Source organism: Onychostoma macrolepis, chromosome 22 (assembly GCF_012432095.1).
Source record: "Onychostoma macrolepis isolate SWU-2019 chromosome 22, ASM1243209v1, whole genome shotgun sequence".
NCBI lineage: Eukaryota > Metazoa > Chordata > Actinopteri > Cypriniformes > Cyprinidae > Onychostoma > Onychostoma macrolepis.
The window spans coordinates 29,694,498-29,717,887 of NC_081176.1; the positions used below are offsets into that span (position 1 = coordinate 29,694,498).

General features: G+C 37.1%; 1 protein-coding gene across 1 annotated transcript; it reads right to left on the minus strand.

Annotated features, from left to right (window-relative positions):
• Positions 1 to 905: 905 nt before the first annotated feature.
• On the minus strand, positions 906 to 23,360 carry LOC131530485 (immunoglobulin superfamily member 1-like). Its single transcript, XM_058760775.1, has 14 exons — positions 23,325 to 23,360; positions 20,096 to 20,149; positions 19,716 to 19,823; positions 19,153 to 19,188; positions 18,479 to 18,760; positions 18,275 to 18,412; positions 17,922 to 18,092; positions 17,035 to 17,316; positions 3,223 to 3,465; positions 3,012 to 3,137; positions 2,616 to 2,717; positions 1,983 to 2,069; positions 1,747 to 1,806; positions 906 to 1,593 (listed from the first exon to the last, which is right to left on the minus strand). Exons 3-14 carry the CDS (start codon positions 19,744 to 19,746, stop codon positions 1,553 to 1,555), a joined length of 1,599 nt encoding a protein of 532 aa, XP_058616758.1. The 5' UTR covers positions 19,747 to 19,823; positions 20,096 to 20,149; positions 23,325 to 23,360; the 3' UTR covers positions 906 to 1,552.
• Positions 23,361 to 23,390: the final 30 nt, after the last annotated feature.

Genomic DNA, 23,390 nt, shown 5'->3' on the forward strand with positions numbered 1-23,390 from the left:
GAGATTTGGGCCAGTTATGGCTCATGTCTGTAGTCCAGATCTGGGCCACACAAGGGCCGTAATTCTTTGCTGCTTGTTTGGCCCAGAGCTGGGCCAGATGACAATTGCTATGTGGGATGCAGTGTGAACTCGGCATTAAACGTAGCAACAATTTGGGGTGTCAGAGGGAAAACTTGACTTATTTCTATCATTTTGACTTGATATGATGTGTATTTTCTCTCTTCAAAGTCATACCATCTAAAGCACTATATGCTGTTAATCAGTGTAATGATCTTTTTACCAATCTACTCTGCACATTAAACAAAATAAGCTCAATTTTTCCAATTTAGATGTTTGAAGAGGAAACTACATATCTGGGGAGTCTTTCTCAGTCTTAGCTGCAAATTCAATGACAAGTTGTTTGAAGGATTTGAAGGAATACTGTTTCTTCTTACAGTATTTGATGGATGTATTGTAAAATTTCTCAGAGCCCATTTTCTGAAGCCAGAGTCTGTTCTCAAGGGTAAAATATATTCATCTGTGATATAGATGTTAGTGATGATAGCCCCACAGGAAGGTCATACATCTTTTGAACCGCTGTCCATAACAATTGTCACCAATTTACATGTGGTTATCTTTTTTTTTTTCTTAATTAAATGGAAGAGCTGCTGGTAGGAATGGACTGAGTTAAACTTTTTAAGCTAACTAGTGCCTTCCTCACCAATTTCACCTAGACCTACTCCTAGTTTTCAAAATAAAAAATACTGCTTAAGGATATTGACAAGTTAATACTCTTAGAAACAATAAAAATTATTGGAGAGACATCAAAGACGTTTAGATGTACGTAAAATTCAGTTCTGTTCAATCTGTTCAGAGATATTTATATATATTTGCTAAACCATAAACATGAATGTCATGTAGCACGTAATTAGATTTTATTTTATTGTAATAAAGATATAAACAAAAGGTATAAATATTACAGCAAAACTATGGTTTATAATTATAATTGTGAACAATTATCCCAATTTCTAAGAACAAGCAAGCTACAACAGCAGTCAAAAACCTTTGACCAGTTTTAAGCAGTTTTCAAATCTAAAGATTAGACTCACATAGAGGTAAAATGAAATATTTTAGAGCTGAAAATAGCTAGATATTTCAACATTCACTATATACATTTATGACATGACTTTTTCCAACCTAGAACATTTCCATGATTTTTCCAGACATGGAAATCACAATTTTAAAATTCACTGATGTTTCCATAAAATCCCTGCTACAAATACATTTAAGATCAAGAAGAACGAAAGAGGAACCGAAACTTTCACAACAGTAAAAAAAAAAAAAAAAGCCTTTACAGTCAGCAATCTTTCTCTCCCATGTAATATGTCATACCTTTAACAATACAGAACGAAGCTAAAAAGATAAATCACAGACATTAAATACTGCTAAATCTATTGCTATCAAGTGTTCAGCATTACAAAGATGATAAAGAATTGATGATCTGGTCATTCTCCAGCACTTCTCAGCCTAAACTCATCAGCGTCCTGGGATTGAAAGCTTCTCCTCCAGCCATTTATTTAATCTGAGCATACGTCACATCACTAGATCCAGCAGCTGGAAAATGTGTAAATGAATTAAAAACGCTAAAATGCACACTTTTATGTCTGAATATTTAATTTTATTCTTAGATGCTCAATAATGCTTGTAGATTAAGTTGTTTTTAGCAGCCCCTTGGAAAGTGTGATTGATCTTTACTTTGATTCTCACCTTGATGAGTCTCCAGGTTCAGTTTAGAGTAAACCGTGTCAGAACTTTCACTGATTTTCCCTAAAAGATGCCAAGAGAATATCACTAGTGCTTACTGTGTGTCCAATGTACATTCATATTCACATTCACAGAAATTAAAATCAAAGGGGCTTTTCCTCCCAGAGGTCTTTAGCTGTGCTGAACACTAGTGTCACGATCATAAAACCATACGAGCATCAACTTTTGTTTCAGTTCACCTTTGTTTTCTTTGTTTTTCTTCTGTTTCTCTGTAGATTTGAGTTCAATCTCAGCATAGGTGACTTCAGTAAGTCCACTTACAATGTCTACAGTGAATAACAGAGAAAAGAATGAGACATTTGTTTTAACTGAATTTGTTCTGCAAATATCACAGTGAAATGTAAAACAAAGATGGATTTGATTATTTAGAAAATAACTACTGCCTTAGTAAATGATCAACGTGATATAATTACCTTCTGTAACATCATTAGTTACCTGTGCTTATGTCTTTATTAATTGTTGAATCAACAGGGTCATAAATATTAGCAGTTCCTGTAATAACTTATGAATTTAAGCCCACAGAAAAATATTGTTTTCATGCTGACACTGACTTAAAGCTAAATTCAGTAAAATATGTAATATGCCATTAACATTCTAAATTACATATGAAATATTTTAATAATGAAATACAACTGAAATACATCTAACTGAAATATAAATGTCAGTTACACAAATATCTAACACATTAGAAGAGGGGGAAATTATTTTGGGTGAGATCTGTCTTGTTAGTTGAAAGTTATTTCTAAGTATCTTCAATCTCAACTTGTAAAGATTTATGATTAAATATGTATGGTTAATAAGTAAAGACTGACCAGACATGAGTGTTTTATTCCCCGCTTCACTCTGGTTCTGCTCTGATGTCTGACTGCTGTTCTGATGTTGACTGACACGAGAGAGAGACTGAGATCCTCCACCTAGACAAACATAACATGTGCATGAAAATATTTTGAGGAAATAAAGGGGTCTAAAAAAAAAAAACTGACCTTAATCTCCTTTATGCATACATAAATGGCAAATTTGCAGTGATTTGTTATTTGGAGTAGTACCTTCCCAGCAGAAAACTACCCAAAAACGCTTTAAAATCAGTCAACATACAAGTTTTAGACCGGCTAAGATCAGATAACCAGCATAGGCTGTTGTAGGACAGATCTCAGGTTTAGGAGCAACGTCTGCAAAAGTGTCATTGAATTTCAATATGGCAGATGAACCTTTGTTGTTTCTGTTGCGCCACAGCAGGACCAAGAAGACAATGATCAAAAATATGCCGATCAGTCCAGCAGTCACTCCAGCTATCACTGGATCGAGACCACCAGATCCTAATCCTCTGAAGGAAGCTGAGATGAATACATTTTACAGTCATATTAGTGCTGTATATTATACAGAAGTATTTAAAAAAGTGTTTATAGTTCCTAGTCTCACCTGTGACTGAGATCCAGCTCTTGGGTGACTCTCCTCTCTCTCGGTGTTTGCAGGAGTAGAAACCCTCGTGTGCCTTTGAGACATTAGAGATGATCATCTCTGTAGTTTGATTCTGGATGAGTGACCCATCTTTATAGAAATCAGCTCTGAGGTTTGGTGGAGTTGTGTGTCGATCTAAACAGCGTAGAGTCAGAGTTTCTCCTTCAGTCACAGGATGAACAGGACTCTCCAGAATCACACCAACTACAGAAACAGAGCAAACATCAACTGACAAATAGTAAGATTATAGTAAGAATGAATCAACAATGTGGTGACAACAACAACAACAACAATAATAATAATAATAATTATTATTATATTAAATACATTTTCTTGGGGGTCATGTGGGTAAATGACCAACTAGAGCGGCACGATTCTGGAAAAACTGATAATCACAATGATTTTAGATTTTTTTAATAAATGTATAAATTTTTTGGTAACACTTTATTTTGGTAAATGACCAACTAAAGTGGCACGATTCTGGAAAAACTGAGAATCACAATGATTTTAGATTTTTTAATAAATGTATACATTTTTTGGTAACACTTTATTTTAAGGTGTCATAATACAGAGTAATTACCTAATTAAGTACTTAGTAGTAGCCGTTGTACTTACGTTGCCAACTCCTTGTTACAAATATAGTAGAACCATCACTTCTACCACAAAAGACTGCTTTATAAGTAATCTTCCTGACTTATCTCAGTTGCTCAGCATATCCAATAGCTCAGAACAACTTGATGATGTAACAGAAACTATGGACTCTCTCTTCTCTAGCAATTTTGATTCCTTTACGCTTAAGGAAGATTAAGGAAAAGAGTCCAACACTGTGGTATAATGAGCACACTCACGCCCTAAAGAGAGCAGCCCGGAAAATGGAGCACAGCTGGAGAGAAAAAAAATTAGAGGCATTTCGTATTGCTTGGAGGGAAAATACTCTCTCCTACAGGAAAGCCTTAAAAACTGCTAGATCTGCTTACTTTACGTTTCTTTTAGAAGAAAACAAACACAACCCCAAGCATTTATTCAATACAGTGGATAAATTAACAAAAAATATAACATCAGCAGGTGCAGACATTACCCAGCAGCACAGTAGTAATGACTTTATGAACTACTTTACTTCCAAGATCGAAACTATTAGAGATAAAATTGTAACCATGCAGCTGTCAGCCACAGTATCTGTCACGAATCCAGTCGGCACTTCCATTCACCACCAGAGGTCACTCGCTCACCACATGGACTTTCACACCACACACCACACTGGACTTCATTTCCCATCATCCAACACTGATCACAGCTGTCACCAATCACTCATTGCACTAATCACACGCACACCTGATCCCAAGCACATACTGATCACACACGCTTTATAAGCCTTGGACTTTCTCTGCCTCTCTGCCGAGTATTGTATGCGTGTACCGCTCCCATAGCTGTAGCTACTCTACAGAGCCCCTGTTGTTTTCCTAGTTTTCCCCTGCCTGTTTGGTTTGTGTTTTCCCGTGTTGATTCTAGCCCGTGTTCCCTGGATTATCTCTCTGCCTTGCCCACTGGATACTGTTGCCGATCGTCGACCTTTGCTTGCCCTAGGATTACTCTTTGTCTTGTCTCTGCCATACCTGTTTGCCATTGTTTCGACCCTGCCTGTACGACCACGTCTCTGCCTAAATAAAACTTGCACATGGATCCGCACGTCTCACGTCTCGTCAGCCCGGTTACAGAATCGCATCAGATAGTACACTATAGATCCCTTGAGGAACAATTCCACTCATTATCTTCTATTGGAAATGAAGAATTGTATAAACTTCTTAAATCATCTAAACCAACAACCTGTATTGGCTCGTTTCCACTGAGCGGTACGGTACAGTACAGTACAGTTCAGTACAGTACGATTCGGTACGGGTAACCCTGATCAGGTTTGCGTTTACACTGCCCATAGTACCCTTACTTGGTAGGCGTGGTGTATGCCGGAAAGTAGCGATCGACGATAAAGCGTGACAATAAGCACAACTCTGCCTCTATTTTGTTAAATGTCAGTTTTAATGAACAATAATAGCCATTATAAAAGTATAAGTACAAAGTATAAGAGGCTTATATAAGAGGAAATAAAGACAAAAGCAAACAATTCAGTCAAACGCATGCTACAGGTCAGCGCTGTGCTACGGTAAAGTTCAAAATAATGAACTTTTGACCATTTTGCTGTGTACTGAATCTATTCACTACTCCATCAATGTTTCATGCCAAATCGCTATATTTCCTTGTTTAAAATGTACTGCAAGATGCAGGTCCTTTCCAAACCGCTATAAGCGCCGAACCTGCTTTTAGCCTAAATGTGATATGTCCTCTCGACCAATCAGAATTTGTTCGATGCAATCCAACGTGGCGACGCTTTGAAGCGTTTGTTTGTGCTGCTCAATCTTCAAAATGAGTGCTTTAAACTTTAATAACACTTTTGATGGCCTGGATGAGCCAGCGAGACCTACACCTGGGGGTAGAAAATGCTGACTGGACAAAGAAAATCACAAAAAACAACAAAAAAAGAAGGTTCGTCACTCAGGTGGCACGTTAATACCCACTGTGGGATGTCAACACAAGGCTGGTGCGACCGTTTCTGTCAGGCCGAGAAGCAGTCACCGGACGACCTGATGATGAATTTCAATAAGTTTTATGAAAGACCAAACATGGTTGACCAGGACAGGGCCATACTTCATCTCCTGGACATAACACGAGTGAAAAGGTCACCCAGCTACAGATGCATGCTCTGATTGTGCCAAGTACAAGATCAGGATTACAGATTCAAAAAGGAAGGAGAAGACTCATTGAAAAGCATAAAACAGGCAAGAAATATACTAAAAGAGGCAGACAAAGAGACAAAGAAAAAAGAGGAGTTGTTTTCTAAACCACCCCCATATGTGCCCTCAGAATGACAGTTCCCAATACTTAAAGGCATAGTAGAAGTGTCTGGAGAAATGCAAATGGAAGGACAAGTAGAGTTAGAAGAAAAACAAAAAGAACCAGATGTAAGACCAAAGAGGGCCATCACAGGGCCCAGTAAACCCTTGGGGAGGTCCAAATCAAGGATATTAGGGGTGCCCAGAGAGTCCTATAGGGGAGAGTCAGCTTCCAATTTTAACAACTAAAGCTGATCAAGAACCTATTATTCAAATTGAAATAGAGGGAAAGACCACACCAATGATGGTAGACACAGGAGATGTTTATACTTGTGTGAATTCAAATTATGCCTATATAACAGGTAATCAGGGAGCAGCTCTAAATATACCTGAATGTGAATTTGTGAAAAAAATGGTTCAATGTAACAGATTCTGTACCACATGTGTCTTTATATGTAGGAAAAAATTTGGAAGCAAAAGATTTAGGACCAATGATGAAAAAGGCAGAACGAAGCAAATGGGAACCAACAGAACATCCATTGATTTTTCATTCAGCTGACAAAAATTATATAAAAATTTTGTGTGCAACCAGTTTGATGGGAATTCCTCAGGAAGTAGTTATCAATCAAAAGAAACAGATACAGATGACTACAACATCCGAATTGATAAACACTACTGACACTGAACTATTTAAGGAAGTAGAGCATCAAGTACCAACTGAACTATGGTCTCAACATGACTCAGACATACAGTAGGTATAATAAAATCTAAGATCTCTGTTCAGCCTACTTCAGTGTTCCACTAGCAGAGGAGAGTAAATATTTATTTGCATTTACATATGCTGGTAAACAGTATACTTACACCAGAATTCCTCAAGGATTTAAACATTCACCACATTTATTCAATCAAGTTCTTAAGGCTGATTTGGAAGATCCTATGATAGACAGTACTCTGTTACAGTATGCCGATGATTTGATTCTTTGTGCTGCATCACTAGAACAATGGCATAAAGATTCTATCAAAGTCCTAACAAAATTAGCACAAGGAGGTCATAAAGTATCAAAAACCAAAATACAATATTGTCAGCCTCAAGTTGAATACTTAGGACGATTGACTGCATTTGGCACACAAGTTATAGTTCCAGCTCAATTGGAAGGCATAAGTAAAACACCATTGCCTCAAACAGTATGACAAATTATGAATTTTCTAGGAATGACTGGCTTTAGTGCTGATTGGATAGAAGACTATGCAATAAAAACAGCTCCATTGAGAGAAATCATGAAACAAGCAGGTCTGCAACATATAAGTAACCCATTAAAATGGAATGCAGATGCATTAATAGCATTTAAGACTTTAAAACAAGAACTACAAAAGGCCCCAGCCTTGGGAAATCCTGAATACTCTAAACAATTTCATCTGTATGTCGCAAATAGAGCTGATATTGTTGTAAGAAACTTGTAGTGGTAGGAAAAAACAGCCTATTGCTTACTACAGTACAAAGTAGGACAATGTAGCTCAGGGTTACCCACCATGTTACCAACAAGGCCTTGCAGCAGTATATTATGCATATGAAAAAGCATCCACAATAACCATGGGATACCAAGTAACTATTTATACTCATCACAAAATTGTGGAGTTAATAGAACAGGGGAAATTTGTTCTGACTCAAGCCCAAATTCTGGCTTATTCATCACTACCTACATATCCAGATGTTACTATTAAGCGATGTCATACAGTCAATCCAGCTGAATTAATTCCTTTAGCTTTTGAAGGAAAACCCCATGATTGTGTGACTGATTCATTAACATTTACTAGATTACGACCAGATCTTGAGTCTACACCAATCCCTGAGGCAGAAATAACTTACTTCGTAGATGGTTCTAGCTTTAGAGATCATGAAGAAAATCATACAGGATATTCAGTAGTGAAGAAGGAAAAGGAAGAATTTGTGTCTGTGATATCACAACATTGTGTACAGCCTTGCTCTGCTCAATTAGCAGAATTAAAAGCTCTCACAGCTGCATGTCAAATGGCAAAGGGACAAACAGCCAATATTTTCACTGATTCAGCATATGCTCATGGTCTATGTCATTTATTTGGAGCAGTATGGAAACAAAGAGGTTTCAAAAGGAGTGACGGGACTCCCATCCAACATGCTGAACAAATATGTCAATTAATTTCTGCTATGATGCTACCAAAAAGACTAGCAATAATCAAGTGTCAGGCTCATAAAAAAGGAAATTATTTTGTCATTAAGGGGAACAATGTAGCAGATTTAGAAGCTAAAAAAGCCTCAGGATGTCAGGTAGCAGTATCAGCACCTGTAGTATTTATAGAACCTCAACCTCAGCAGGCCCCTATGAACACTTGATGTGGCACCAAAGGGGAGCCAAAAAAGACACACAACATATTTGGCGTACACATGAAGGACAAATTGTTGCCCCAACTTCACTTTTGAATATTCTCATTTCAGATGCGTATGGTTTTGACAATTGCGCAAGGGGGGAAGTGATAAGGAAAATTAAACAGCATGGATATTGGTCTCCTTATTTACATGCAATGGTAAATTAATTTCTACCAAGTATACCTTAGGGTATTCCTGAGAAAGTGGAATGAGCCCAGGATAGAGGGACCCTACAAAGTTGTGAGAGCTACTCCAACAGCAGTCCAAGTGGAGGGAGGTACAACTTGGTATCATCTAAACCACTGTACTAGAGTTCCCAAAGTACGGACGGAAACAGAAGGATGACAGAAGCCGATAATTCAAGAGAAAGGGACGAGGAAAGACCAGTGACACAAACTGATGAAAGCTCAAAAACAGATGTACAATGAGCAAACATTCTTCTGTCAGACAAACAGGATAGGAGAACGAATAAGTCTGACAACACATCTGATGATCATCACATGCCTAATGTATCTAATTTGGCAAACACAAGCGATAACAAACAGCACCCGGACTTCCCGAGAATTTACTTTTCAACCCTCAAATGAATCTAGCAGTGCCTTTAACTTAATCCAAAATGAACAAGAACTAGATGAGGAATAAAAAAATATCTAGACACAATAGACACATTGTAGATGACAATTATAACATTACTTATAAGAAAATGGGCAATTCAGATATATTATGGGAAAAGGCAGAAGACAATAATTGGTATAAATGGGTAAATTACACAGCAGAAAAAGAGAAATGGGAAAACTGCATAGTTTGCTTTGAAGCAAGACCAATTTTATATATTGTACCAACACCTATACATAGTTTTAGTTGCAGACTATTTCATGATGAATGGTTTAAGAAATGTCCAGGACTATCTAATGCAATGGGGTTAGATGTAGTAAGAATGGGAGGTAAATGCTTTATAGAAAGAGGCAGAGAGATAAATGTCTTTAGAAACTGTACCTAAAAAATGGCATTTTGCCCATATTGGTGCCAGTTCTCCAGTCTACAACAAACTACAGAGAAGCAACTGAATTACAGTGCATACGTACCAATAAATGGCCAATAGTACAGAAAATAAAAATACAAAAGCCACAAGGAAAAATACAATTAATGGCAGATCAGGAATTTGAATGTTATGAAAAGAAGGGAAATGTTGACGTAGGATGATTTAAAGGGAAATGTAGCAAAATATGAAAAACACCACAATGTAAAGATGACTATTTAGTGATAAAAGAAGGCCCACCACCTATATTTGATGACATTGATATTGCATTGGCAGACATATGGTGGATGTGTGGATTAGAATATGGCCTTTTGACAACATTACCAGAAAAATGGTCAGGATTATGTACTAGGGTTATGCTGACACATAAAATGAGTCACATCTCTCTAGTAGAGGTAGCAGGAAGAGAAATCCAGATCGAGAAGAGCCTATGTAAAAGACCCTGCAGTTTATATAGATTCAATTGGTCAACCAAGAGGTATACCTTATGATTTTAAAGCAAGAGATGAAGTTAAATCAGGGTTTGAATCAATATTCATTTGGATTACGCAAAATAAAAATACAGAATGGATCAATTATATATATTACAACCAGCAAAGATTTATTAATTACACTGATGAAGCCTTATCACTTTTAGGAGAGCAATTGGATGCAACAAGCAGAATGACATGGAAAAACAGAATAGCTTTGGATTATTTGTTAGTTGAAAAAGGGGGAGTGTGTGTTATGTTTGGGGATCAATGCTGTACTTTTATACCAAATAATACTGCTCCAGAAGGAGCATTCACTGGAGTAATGACCAAATTGAAAAACCTAAGGATTGAACTTAAAAGTAACTCTGGGACAGATAATACAATGTGGGATTGGTTTGATCTAAGGTTAGGAGCATGGGGAGCATGGTTAGCTAAATTAGGAATGTTTTTAGGTGTTGCAGTATTGATAGGAGGATTACTGTTTTGCTGTGTACTTCCAATACTGAGGTCACTAGTTATCAAAGCCACAGCTAAGCAAATGGAAATAATAAGATGTCAAGATGAGGAGAAATGGAATTTGAAGAGTAACCAAAATGTACATTACCAGGACTGGCCTTATGCACTCAACTGGAAGTCACAAACATTGAAAAGTGATGGAGACTCTAGTTCCTCAACTGAGGACGAAGAAGAAGTATAAAGATGAACCATACCCTGGGTGTAAGTGCTAGCCTAACCTCTGCCCAAGGGTGGCCCTCTACAATGCGCAAAGTGTCTGGGCTGAAGATCAACTATGGGTATGCACTCTGGGTATAGACAAATATAGGTGAGACTTAGTAAGTCTCAAAGGGGGGGATGGCGAAGAGTTTTATTAATCAAAATATAAAATAATCAAGTATAATCAATGTAAATATAAGCCATTTATGTATCAAGTTATTCTACTAATATAATCTTGTATCTGCCTGTGTAAAGGCCTGCATGAATGGAACATGCGGACATATGGTGAGGCCGCATGTCCTGTTTTGACATTACACAAAATATATGAGGGGGTCCCTACCTTCATGGAACATAATATTAAGGTCTCCTGTCTGCTTTTGGGTGGCAGGCTGGAGACACAGACAAAAAAGGTAAAATGGCAATGTATGAAATGTATTGAACATGCCTAGAGAAAAACTGTATAAAATGGCTGGACGGAAACAGATTCGATAGAATTCACTGAAGTGTCTTCTCGGCCTTATTGTCTCTGATGATAATAAAGTCTCTCTTCTGGCATCAAAACCCCAAGACTTCAAGAGTGATTCTTCATAGAATAAGCGGAGACCACCACAGAGCACGAATGCCTGTTAAATATAGCCTACCCAAAACGAATTGTATCTCATGTTTAATCACTACAGAGACATCAGAGCCATGTCGGAAGGACTAGCTGAGCTAAGGCTGCTCTAGGCGGATACATGAGTGCTGAGCACCTGGTGATCGCATGGAGCTCATGTCAAATTTTAAAATAGGCGCTATCTTTATAAATAAACTGCAGATTTGAGTTTTAAACAACTACTTTCTCGCCTGAAAAACTCTTAAAACTACATTTCATGACACAATAACAGTATATTTAGAAAATGACGCAGGTTTTTGGGCAATGACGTTTCACCAAGAACAGACAAGAACGCATAATGAGAAATGGCAATTGTCTGTGTGAAAATATAAAATTATAAAATACACTGTTATATATTTTTTTTGTGTTTGCGCACTCTGATGTAATTATAAGTCAAACATTCACAGACAGCAGAGCGGAATGAGTGAAGGAGAAGCTTTATCCCTTTGTATCACGCAAAAGTGACGATTCTAGTCAACCAATCAGCGTTCTGCAGTGAATTTAGCTCCACCCTTTTGGTACCCTTTGCTGTGCTAGGTACCCCAACGGAAGGGTACCAAAAAAGTGGTACGGAACGGATCGCTATTTTGGTACCATTCACAACTTCTGAAAGTGGAAACAGAAACAATTGCGTACCGTACCATACTGTATACGTTAGACCCTGTTCCATCTAAGTTCCTTAAAGAGGTGCTTCCAGAAGTAATAGATCATCTTCTGAATATTATTAACTCACCATTGTCATTAGGATATGTCCCAAAAACCTTCAAACTGGCTGTTATTAAGCCTCTCATTAAAAAAAACACAACTTGACCCCAAAGAATTCATTAATTACAGACCAATCTCAAATCTTCCTTTTCTGTCAAAGATATTAGAAAAGGTAGTATCATCACAACTATGTTCCTTCTTAGAGAAAAATGATATATGTGAGGATTTCCAGTCAGGTTTTAGACCATATCATAGTACTGAGACTGCTCTCATTAGAGTTACAAACGACCTGCTCTTATCATCTGATCGTGGTTGTATCTGTCTATTAGTGCTACTGGATCTTAGCGCCACGTTTGAAACTAATCGACCACAACATTATTTTAAATAGACTAAAAAAATGATGTTGGCATTAGAGGAAGTGCACTGGCACATGGTTCAAATCGTACTTATCTGACCGCCATCAATTCGTGGCAGTAAATGAAGAGGTATCATACCAATCGCAAGTGCAGTATGGGGTACCTCAAGGCTCAGTACTTGGCCCCTTACTTTTCAAACTTTACATGTTACCCTTGGGAGATATCATTAGGAAACATGGTGTTAGCTTTCACTGTTATGCTGATGATACTCAGCTCTATATTTCTTCACGACCTGATGAAACTTACCAATTTGCAAAACTAGCGGAACGTATAGTTGATATCAAAAACTGGATGACTAGCAATTTCTTACTGCTAAATTCAGAAAAAACTCAGGTGTTAATTATTGGACCAAAAACGTTTGCATGTAATAACTTAGATCACTGTCTAATACTTGATGGCTGCTCTGTAAATTCTTCGTCATCAGCTAGGAACCTAGGCGTACTTTTTGATAGCAATCTTTCCTTTGAAAAACATGTTTCTTGCATTTGTAAAACTGCATTTTTCCATCTTAAAAATATATCTAAATTACGACCTATGCTCTCAATGTCAAATGCAGAAACATTAATTCATGCGTTCATGACCTCGAGGCTAGATTATTGTAATGCTTTATTGGGTGGTTGCTCTGCACGTTTAATAAACAAGCTCTAGCTCATTCAAAATGCCCGGTTTTGTCAACACTGCACTGGCTCCCTATTAAACATCGTATACATTTTAAGATCTTGCTAATTACCTATAAGGCCCTGAATGGTTTAGCTCCTCAGTACTTGAGCGAGCTCTTATCACATTATAGTCATTCACGTCTGCTGCGATCTCAAAACTCTGGCCATTTGATAATACCTAGAATATCAAAATCAACGGGTGGGAGATCGTTTTCCTATTTAGTGTCCAAACTCTGGAACAATCTAGCTAACACTGTTTGGGGAGCAGACACCCTCTGTTAGTTTAAATCTAGATTAAAGACCCATCTCTTTAACCTGGCTTACACATAATACACTATCGCATTTCTATAATTCAAATCCGTTAAAGGATTGTTAGGCTGCATTAACACTTGAACCGCCACAGGGTAAATTTTACCCGTGGCTGTTTTTCAAATGTACATAACAGATTTTCAACAAAACATTCAAGTCTCCCAGTCACTGACTTTTACTAAAATTATGTAATTTACAATCCAATGTTGTTAAAAATTATTTAGATAAAACCAGAACAAAAAACAGAGCATTTATACCTGTAAGCGCAGCTCTAGTCTGGCCGTTTCCTGAAGAAAAAAAAAAAAAAAATCCGATCTATGTTGTAATGAAGAAAACATTTTTTTTGATTACCCGAAGTTTATTGTTGTTGTTCTCTTATTCAAATTATAAATGATATAACTAAACAAATTAATAATTGGGCCTAGGTGAAGCTGTGCGCTTGAATTTGTCATAGCATCATCCTATGCAGTGTGGATAATTATTATTGCTCATTATTGTCTATGTTGCAAATTAGCTTAAAAGGGAATTGTTTATAAATAATTACAATTAATTATGATTAATTACAATTATTTATATCGGCTGACAGTAATAACTGTTGCAGAATTAAATTGCTATCAACTGATCTGTTCGTCCAGCGACCATTCAGTGTAAGTTCATATCAACTCTAAGAAAGGATATTTTCATGGCCACAGAAAATACTTTAAGTATTAATGCATGAGAGCATGTAATAAGGATCGAAAATCGTAAAGGGACATTAATTTGCAAGGCAGAACCAGAAACTCATGTAATTTGTGCACACAACTTTTATTAACTAAACGCTAACACACATAACTAATCTAAACAAACAAACAAACATACATACACTCACGTGTATATACAAAAGGGGACCTAAAGTGGATGAATGAAGCCATTAGAGAAAACAGAATGCAGTTATGGAAAGAGTCAGTTAACCACCTGAGTAAAACCATCAGCGCCGTTTATAACGGGGTCTATAACTTATACTAAATCTCTGTTTAGTTTAGTTAGATGTACCATACTTGCACTTCCACGGCTGTTGACGTGTGTCTGGAATGCAGTCTCGGATGAAAAGTCTTGATGGTTTCAAGGTTTTGGACTCGCGATCACGTTCTTCCGGGTTGAAGAGTGATGAATTCCAAAGATGTCATTCTGGTTCTGAGGTCTGCGGAGCTTTGGTTGAATGGAAAGACAAGGCCGCAAGGCCTGGCGCAAGACTTAAAGTTTCAGAAGAGTTCTAGCTCACATCCTTCTAGGATCTAACACAACCGCAAAACTGAGATATGTTGGAGCCCACCGGGCACACCGGTACCGGCTCAGGCTCTCCACACGGGCAGCAGTCCGGAGATTTGGCAGTAGAGTTTTTGCAGAAGAGCGCGGCGGAACTGTGCGTGAGCCCTTTAAAATCTGAGAAGAGTCACGCCTCTCAGGATGGGCTTGACCAATGAGAAAGGCTGAATTTCCAAGCGGGAGTTTGGAAATACTAGGTGGGTTTATGACCCTTTGTCTGCGAGCATGGTAATTTGCAAAGGGGTTGGATTGAAAGTTGTTATACAAACTATTAAAGATTCTTAGGACATTAATAGGTTGCATTGGTATCAACATGTAATATTCACTCTCACTTAGATCATCCGAAGACGAATTGATAGAGACCAAACATGTTACAGTTAAAGTGATATTAACTAGTGATCTATCCTAAGCATGCATAAAACAGTATACAATACACAAAAACATATACAAGAACAGTAATAATATACACAATGACCTAATGATATGTGTGCTCATTCAAATAAATATTTTTCTATGAATTAATTAGAGAAGAGTCCATTTTATGGCATAATGTCTTTTTCCTAAAGGGGATATGAAGTGAGTGTTGCTCGGCCATTTGCATTCCTTTGAGCAATAAAACTAGTGTTATCTGATGGGTTGCCATGGGACCAGGGGCCTGAAGTCCTTGGCAGTCCTACTGGCACCAGGTATGTGTATTGGGTGAGGGGTCTGTAACCATTTGTTAATCTAATAACTAATTGATTTGTTAAATCAAATGCAAAATTGTGTGTCTGATTGGTCCAAATGCTACATCTATTGGCTATTTTAGTAATTTAAATAACATGGGTTATCCTAATATATTGATTAATGACATTGTATTATAATATTACACCACCCAAATATTTACTACCTTCTAATTTTCGTTGTCAGTGCAGGTTTTTTTTTTTTTTTTAGCTTACTGACCATTATGGATTAGTGTAGGCTGCATTAAAAAGTCTTGAACATAAAACAACAGGGTAAAAATATATTTGACGACTAGAAATAATCATTTCATGACTCTAGACACTTATTTGTGAAGACAGTGGCAAAATACAGTGAAATAATATGTTCTTTAGCCATATAAAAACAGTTGCCATGTGTGCGGGTAAAATTTACCCGCTGGCACTTTTAGGTATACAGCGACCTCTGGGGGTTCTAGTGTTAATTAGGTCAACCGGAACCAGGAACACTTCCCAAAACACCTGATGTACTTGTTACATTGTTAGAAGAATGGCATCTACACTAATATTAGTCTTTTTCTTTCTTATTCCGAGGTCACCGTAGCCACCCGATCCAGACTGTATCCAGATCAGATGGTGGATCAGCACCTAGAGATGACCTCTACAGCCCTGAACGTCAGCAGAGACCAGGACAACTAGATGAGCCCCAGAGACTGATCCCCAGTGAAGACCTTGTCTCCTAGACGGTCATCGGGACAAGATCACAGGAACCAGATGAGTCCTCTGCACAATCTGACTCTGCTTTAGCCTAGATTTAAACTGCTGATTTTGTCTGGCCAGAGGAGAATGACACTATTTCAACACACTATTTCCCCGGTCTAAATACTGTAAAGCTGATATAAAGCCACCCAGCTTTATATCAAGCTGATGTAAAGCTGCTTTGACAAAATTTGCATTGTTAAAAGCACTATAACAAATAATAGTGACTTGACTTGCATGCAACAAAATATACTTACCATGTAACTAAGTTATGGAACAGCCTGTAATTACCATTTGTAATTATGTAGATGTAATAGGCAGCTACTGTTACACATATGTAACAGACCGAGTCCACAAGTACACAGCTACTTGTACACTTAAGTACAATCTTGATAAACTTTGTTTTAAGTAGCTTATGCCTGTGTAATAATCTATAATTGTAATGTAATTAGAAAGGTATTACATGCATTTAAGGTGTGTACTGGTGGGTTAAATCAAACTAGGATGCAGCTGGAGAAGGTGTACTGTATAGATACACATGAAGTACACTTAAGTACAATCTTGATACACTTTATTTTAAGTAGCTTATGTCATTTATAATTACATTGTATAAAGTTTGCAACACATATGTAACAATCTTTATACATAAGTAGCTGTGTAATTGAGCTTGAATTGAGATGGCAATCTGACTATTTATATCTGAAATATAAAATGAGGACATTGTGAAGTGAATAAATACAGAAACACAGACTCACGGTGTACAGTGATATTAACAGGATGATAGTTCTCTCCAGATTCAGACTCACACCAGTACACTCCAGTGTCATGTGTGATGGTGTCTCTGATTGTACATGTAGATCCTGTTTGTGATCCTCGACGTAATGATGAACAATCTTCCAGCCGCCGGCTGTCTGTGTATCTTCTCACTGTCCATCCAGTAGAGTTACTCTGGTCCTCACAGCTCAGAGAGAGAGAGTCAGATGTGAAGTGTTGAGTTCTGCTGGGTCTGACGATCAGAGAGACTGGAGGAGAAACACCTGAGAAGACAATTACAGCCACAGTTTAGAAATCAATCAAGACAGTTGTATTGATATAACACTTCACACAACTTACATTGTTTCAAAGCAGATTTTCAGAAAAAATATTCAAGTTCTAATATCTGAAAATCCATAAGTCATCACTGATTATTTCTATTTAAAATTTAACTTTAACTTTAAAATTTAAATTTTATAATTTATTATGCCATCAGCAATCAAACCAAAGACAACTGTGACAACCAACAAACAACATATTTATTAAATAGGTCAGATTATACATTTTTATTACACCTATTTGATTATTCTCCCTGAAATCCATTTATGTTAAGTTATATTTTAGTTTTTCATGACAATTTTCATCCATTAGAATTGAACATTTTTGCAGCTAAACCAGGAATCAAGGTGTTGCTGGTTAGTTCGGTCTATTTAGGCCCTGCTAGTAGATGCAGTAACTACACCTGACAGCAGAAGCATCTTTCTCCATTCACACCATTAAAAAGTAGCTGTATATTATGACTGGACAAAATTTCAAGACACATCAAGCTCTAGAAAGATCAAGGGATATTTCCAGAGTGTTTCACTCATTCTGTTCAGTCTGAACTCACCAGTGACACATATTAACTGTGTGTTGCTGTACTGTGTTTTATAGGCTGGTTCTCCTCTCTCTGCTCTGCACACATAAACTCCTGTGTGATTTAGAGCAGCAGAACTGACAGTGTAGTTTCCTCCAGCTCCTCTGCTGCTGTCTGAGAGCAGCTCATAACAACTGCTGTAGTCTATATAGAGTGAAAATGTGCAGTTACCTCAAGAAATTAGCAGACATTCTTACGAGGCTTATAAATGACCTTTATTGGTATAATCAGAGTATTCAGATTGATTAAATATTATTAATCTCCATAATATTTTTTATGAAACCAGTTTATTCAGATGTTGCTACATGAAGCACATTATATCTTACCTGATGAACCAGTATCAGTGAACCAGCTGAATGTCCAGCCTGTAGAGGAGCCGTTAACCTCACAGATCAGAGTCACTGGATCTCCTTCAGTCAACCACGTCTGTGGAGAAACACTTAAAACTGCTCTGGGATCTGAAGCTGAGAAATCACTCATTAATAACATGATAAACTTGTGTGTGAATGTGAAGAGATGATCAAACTCACCTGATACTGTCAGTGTAACTACATCACTGCGGCGTGATGTTCGTGATGTTCGTGATACTTCTCTCTCTGCTCCATAACAGGAGTATTTACCTGCGTCAGACTCAGTTACAGAACTGAATGTGTGTTCCTGTAGTTCACTGAAAGCATAGCCTGAACTGTCTTTATACCAGCTGTACTGCCAGCTAGTGACTCCTTCAGCATATATGTCACATCTGAGAGTGACTGTCTCTCCTCTGAATACATGTTGAGCAGGTTTGATGGTCACTGTGGGTTTTGGTGTTTCTGTACAATGACAACAATTCACAATAAAAATAATGTGCTGCTTTTACTGCATGAACACAGTTACTTGACTGTAAAACACACGCTAAATCAGACGAGACTGAAGTGTTGTTCTCTATAGCTGTTATAGTCATTTATAAAAGATCTGTCAATATACAATCATTGGGAATTTAGAAACATGAGTTGCGAAAGTTTTCAACAAGTTTACCAACAGAAGATCTCTCACTGTTACGCTGTTTCACAAAGATTGCAAGATTGTGTTTCTTGTCACACCTCAGAATTGTCACAGGAATAATTCAGCTTGTTAAAAGGGTGCATTTATAATCATAATAAAATGTAAGTAATTTCTCAACCCTCAGTTGGTTTGTTACAGTTACTGTAGAATTGAGACTCACCTTCAGTATGTTGAGAGTAGATGTTTGAAATCAGCACTAAAACACAAAGAGAAAAACTCATAACTTATAAAGATGAACAAATATTAAGATATTGTGTGGGGACTGTATATGTGTCTAGATAAACATGAAAACATCTGACTGGTATTTTATAGATTTGGTCACAGCAGAGAACTGTTTTGGGAACTTGAAGGAAACAGTCTGATCACGAGCAGAAGAATAAAGACAAACTCTTACTAACTGTGTACTAGTGAATATTACAACAGCGACAATAACTGCAAAACAAACCAACAGAACTGATTCAACAGCATTACACATCACAAAACTGACTGACTGAACAAACACTGATCTACAACACAACAGAGTGCATTTCTCTTTCACAAACAGCACTAACTGCACACTTCCTCTCAAACTCATCCTTCACTCAGATATCATGGACTAGAGCTGGGTCTGAAACTCTGAGAGCAGTAAGAAAATACATAAATCTAGAAACACTAAAACACTTGATCATTTATATAATATAATAGCAATTCCACTGAAATACATTTAGAGAAAATAATACTCACAGAACACAAGAGGAAGTTGACTGAGCTCCATACTGACTGAATGATGACAGACAGTTCAAGACACAGACTGTGTTGAAGACTCAAGACTTCCTGAAACCTGCGTCAGATCTTCAGAAACATGGTGACAGAAAACATTGTATGTCAGATAAAGACATACAAATGTACCTCATGTGTTACAGAAGATCTTTTGATAATGATGATAATCTTGTAACATGTTTTCACAAAATGTCACAATGAATAACATGCAAGTTTTCTACAGAAATGTTGTCGTGACCCATTCAGTATTAAATTGAAGAGGATTTATTTGCTGTTATGAACAATATTTGTATTGTTCTTTATTGTAATGCTGTTATTAGCTGTATTTATAATTATGTATTTACGTCACAATAAAGTGAACAACTGCTGCTCCTCCTTCACTGGTTCGTGTGGTGAAGCTGAAACAGAACAAACCACAACTATGAGTTCACATCTATTTATATTCTATCAGGCCTCTGATACTGATATATTTGTATCTGTGAACACAGTTTAATATTCACACATCAAGGCAAGGGATGGGCATTGAAGCAAATTTAAAGCTGACTAAAAGTGATCGAGGATGGACAATTTCGATGAACTTGATGAACGTGATATCTTCTTCAGGGCGTAAAAGGAAAATAAAAGCTGAAACGTTTTCACGGAGCCTCGCAAAAGCAGCGCGTTACAATGGTGGGGGAAAAGCTCTGTGTATTGCGTGTAATCCCTGCTGAAAAAAACAATAGAACCCTGCCCAAAACACAATAGAAAATGTAATGGTTTTAATGGGAATTGTATTGGCTTTAATGGAAGCTATAATGGTGTCTACTGGTATGTGATGGATTGTATTGGTGGGATGTTAAATCCTATTGGAAAAATGCCCAAAACACACTACAACAAGGAAATTTGCAATGGTTTTACTGGAAAAAGCTAATGGTTTATAATGGTATTTTAATGGAAACCATTAGAATTTCTGTGATGGTTTCTATTGGCTTCTATTGCTTTTTTTAGCAGGGATCACATCCATACAATCTATGATCACAACAACAACAACGTTTGTCAGACCTCTACATCATCTGAGGAGATTACAAAGATTAAACGAGTGTTTTTTTTAACTTTGCATGGCTGTCAATACATCTCTTGCGTGAGACGCGAGTGCAACAATCATAGTTGTCTTTCCCAAAAATGTGCCTAATATGCATTCTTTGTGAATGGCTTGGTTTCGGTTTTAACCTAACCAATGACTTCTCCGCATTGAGCTTCTATATTTCTTTAATATTTTGAATGAATAACACAGCACTGGCGCGTCTTGTGGGTTCAACTAAACAGACTAACAAAAACAGTAAAGTACGACAAAGACACACTGTAAAAAATGATTCACTATATTTACTCAATAAAATTGTGTCAACAGATTACAAGCAATATTATTAATTAAATTCAACACAAAAAAATTAATTAGAATTAATCAAATGAGATGCTTATAAATTAATCATTCAAAATGAGTAAAATAGCACAAACAAATTAAGTAAAATTTAAACAAAAATATTGATTTCACTGGCAAAAAAAAAAACAAAAAAAAACTCTATGCTAATGAATAGTATGCATGCCAGGCCAGTAGTTGGCGATGAAGAAACACCTCGCAAAAATGTAATACACATGCACATGACGTCACCTTTTTCACAAATTCATGTTTTTGTTGTTCACATGGAGATGATACAGGCATTGTGTTCAAAAGCTTGTGTTTCCAGGCCCCCCCAAAAACAGTTATTGAAGACACCTGATGTTAACACACAGAATCACTGAAGGAGAAAATCTGAATTTTTAGGTTACCATTACGGTGGTCAATGTTTGCTTTAGTTGGGCTCTTGACCCTTGATTCTTTAACATTAGATTTTGTTTGGCTGCTGTTGCAGAGTTAAACAACAGTTAGACAAGCCAAGAGAAAAGGTGGTCTGGTGGTGTTGATTATGTATTGTCATCATCATTTGACCTGAATCTCTGAATTAGATTTACTTTGATTGCAGCAGTCCTGTAATTCTACAGTATAAGATCTGAAGTTTCAGTATAACCCAAAGGGTTTCTTAAAAATTGTTTTTTAGGCACACTCTGACATCAAGAATCAGAGTATGAGTCTCAACAATGGTGATAAACAGCATATTCAGATAAACAGATCAACTCTGAACGTCACAAAACAAACTACTAAAAATATGCAATGCATGATGGGAGCTATTGATGAGTTTTGATTGGTGGCACCCAGAATGCTCTGCAGCATTTGATGGTCACCATTGTTGAGGTTCTCACGCTGATACTTGATGTCTGTGTGTCTAGATGAAAGCTTTTTTTTATTATTTGATTTGAAGAACTTTTAAATCTCTGTTTATGCTGAAAATTTCAGACATTACACTGTACAATCACAGGATGGCAGAAACCGATACGGTAAATCCAACTCAGAGATACAGGTCAGATGATGATGATGATGATGTCAAAACATAACCAACACCACCCGATCACCTTTTCTCTTGGCTTGTCTTAACTGTTGTCTAACTCAGTTACAGCAGCCAAACAAAATCTAATGTTAAAGAGTCAAGGGTCAAGAGCCCAACTAAAGCAAACATTGACCACCGTGATGGTGACCCAATGGTAAAACATGATTTTCTCCTTCAGTGATTCTGTGTTAACATCAGGTGTCTTCAATAATTCAGTTTTGGGGGCCTGGAAACACAAGCTTTTGAACAAGATGCCTGTATCATCTCCATGTAAACAACAAAACATGAATTTGTGAAAAGGTGACGTCATGTGCATGCATATTACGTTTTTGCGCAGTGTTTCTTGATCGCCAACTACTGGCCTGGCATGCATAACATAGTATCACTAGCATAGTGTTTTTTGTCCAATGAAACCAATATTTTTGTTTATATTTTACTTAATTTGTTTGTGCTATTTTACTCATTTTGAATGGATAATTTATAAGCATCTCATTTGATTAATTCTAATTAATTGTTTTGTGTTGAATTTAATTAATAATATTGCTTGTAATCTGTTGACACAATTTTATTGAGTAAATATAGTGAATCATTTTTTACAGTGCACTTACATCATCATCACCGCATCTCGTGCCCCTCTGAAGAGGCTCCCTCACCGACGCACTCCTAACATTCGATTGCACCGTTTTTGCATTAAAATGTTTTAATAAATTTTTTTTAATTAGACTAATATTCATTTTGTATTCAATCTCCTCATCACAGGCAGGCAAAGCACTCAGCATGTGTATTTGAGCTGTCTGCGTCACTCATAGCACGTGCCTATCGTGCGCTATATCGAACATTTTTTCTATCGTTATCGATGTAGGAGTACCGTCGATACCGATACCGTTTTATCGCCCAGGCCCCAGCGGTCATAACCATAAGCATCTACCGAGTGCTAATTGTTTTCTGTTTGTACACTTTTGGCGGATTTGCTAGAGGGACTATGTCATCTTGTTGTAATGTGATCACAATTAAGATCCATAACATGACACTACATGCCCTTGAAAATGATATATACATAGTCTTTTATACAGGAAATATGTTTGTACAATTTACAACAGAAATAATTTACAGCGTAAGTGTCATGAATCCGGGTCCACGATGCTCCCTCTCACCACCAGAGGTCACTGTCTCCCGG

What these genes read in the sequence shown, in the direction of transcription:
- LOC131530485 (XM_058760775.1), bottom strand. Translation starts at nt 19,746, where the DNA reads ATGGAGCTCAGTCAACTTCCTCTTGTGTTCT. An exon ending in TCAACTTCCTCTTGTGTTCT is followed by an intron (nt 19,189 to 19,715) that starts GTGAGTATTATT and finishes TTTGTGTTTTAG; the next exon opens with TGCTGATTTCAAACATCTAC. An exon ending in ACAGTTAATATGTGTCACTG is followed by an intron (nt 17,317 to 17,921) that starts GTGAGTTCAGAC and finishes TTGTCTTCTCAG; the next exon opens with GTGTTTCTCCTCCAGTCTCT.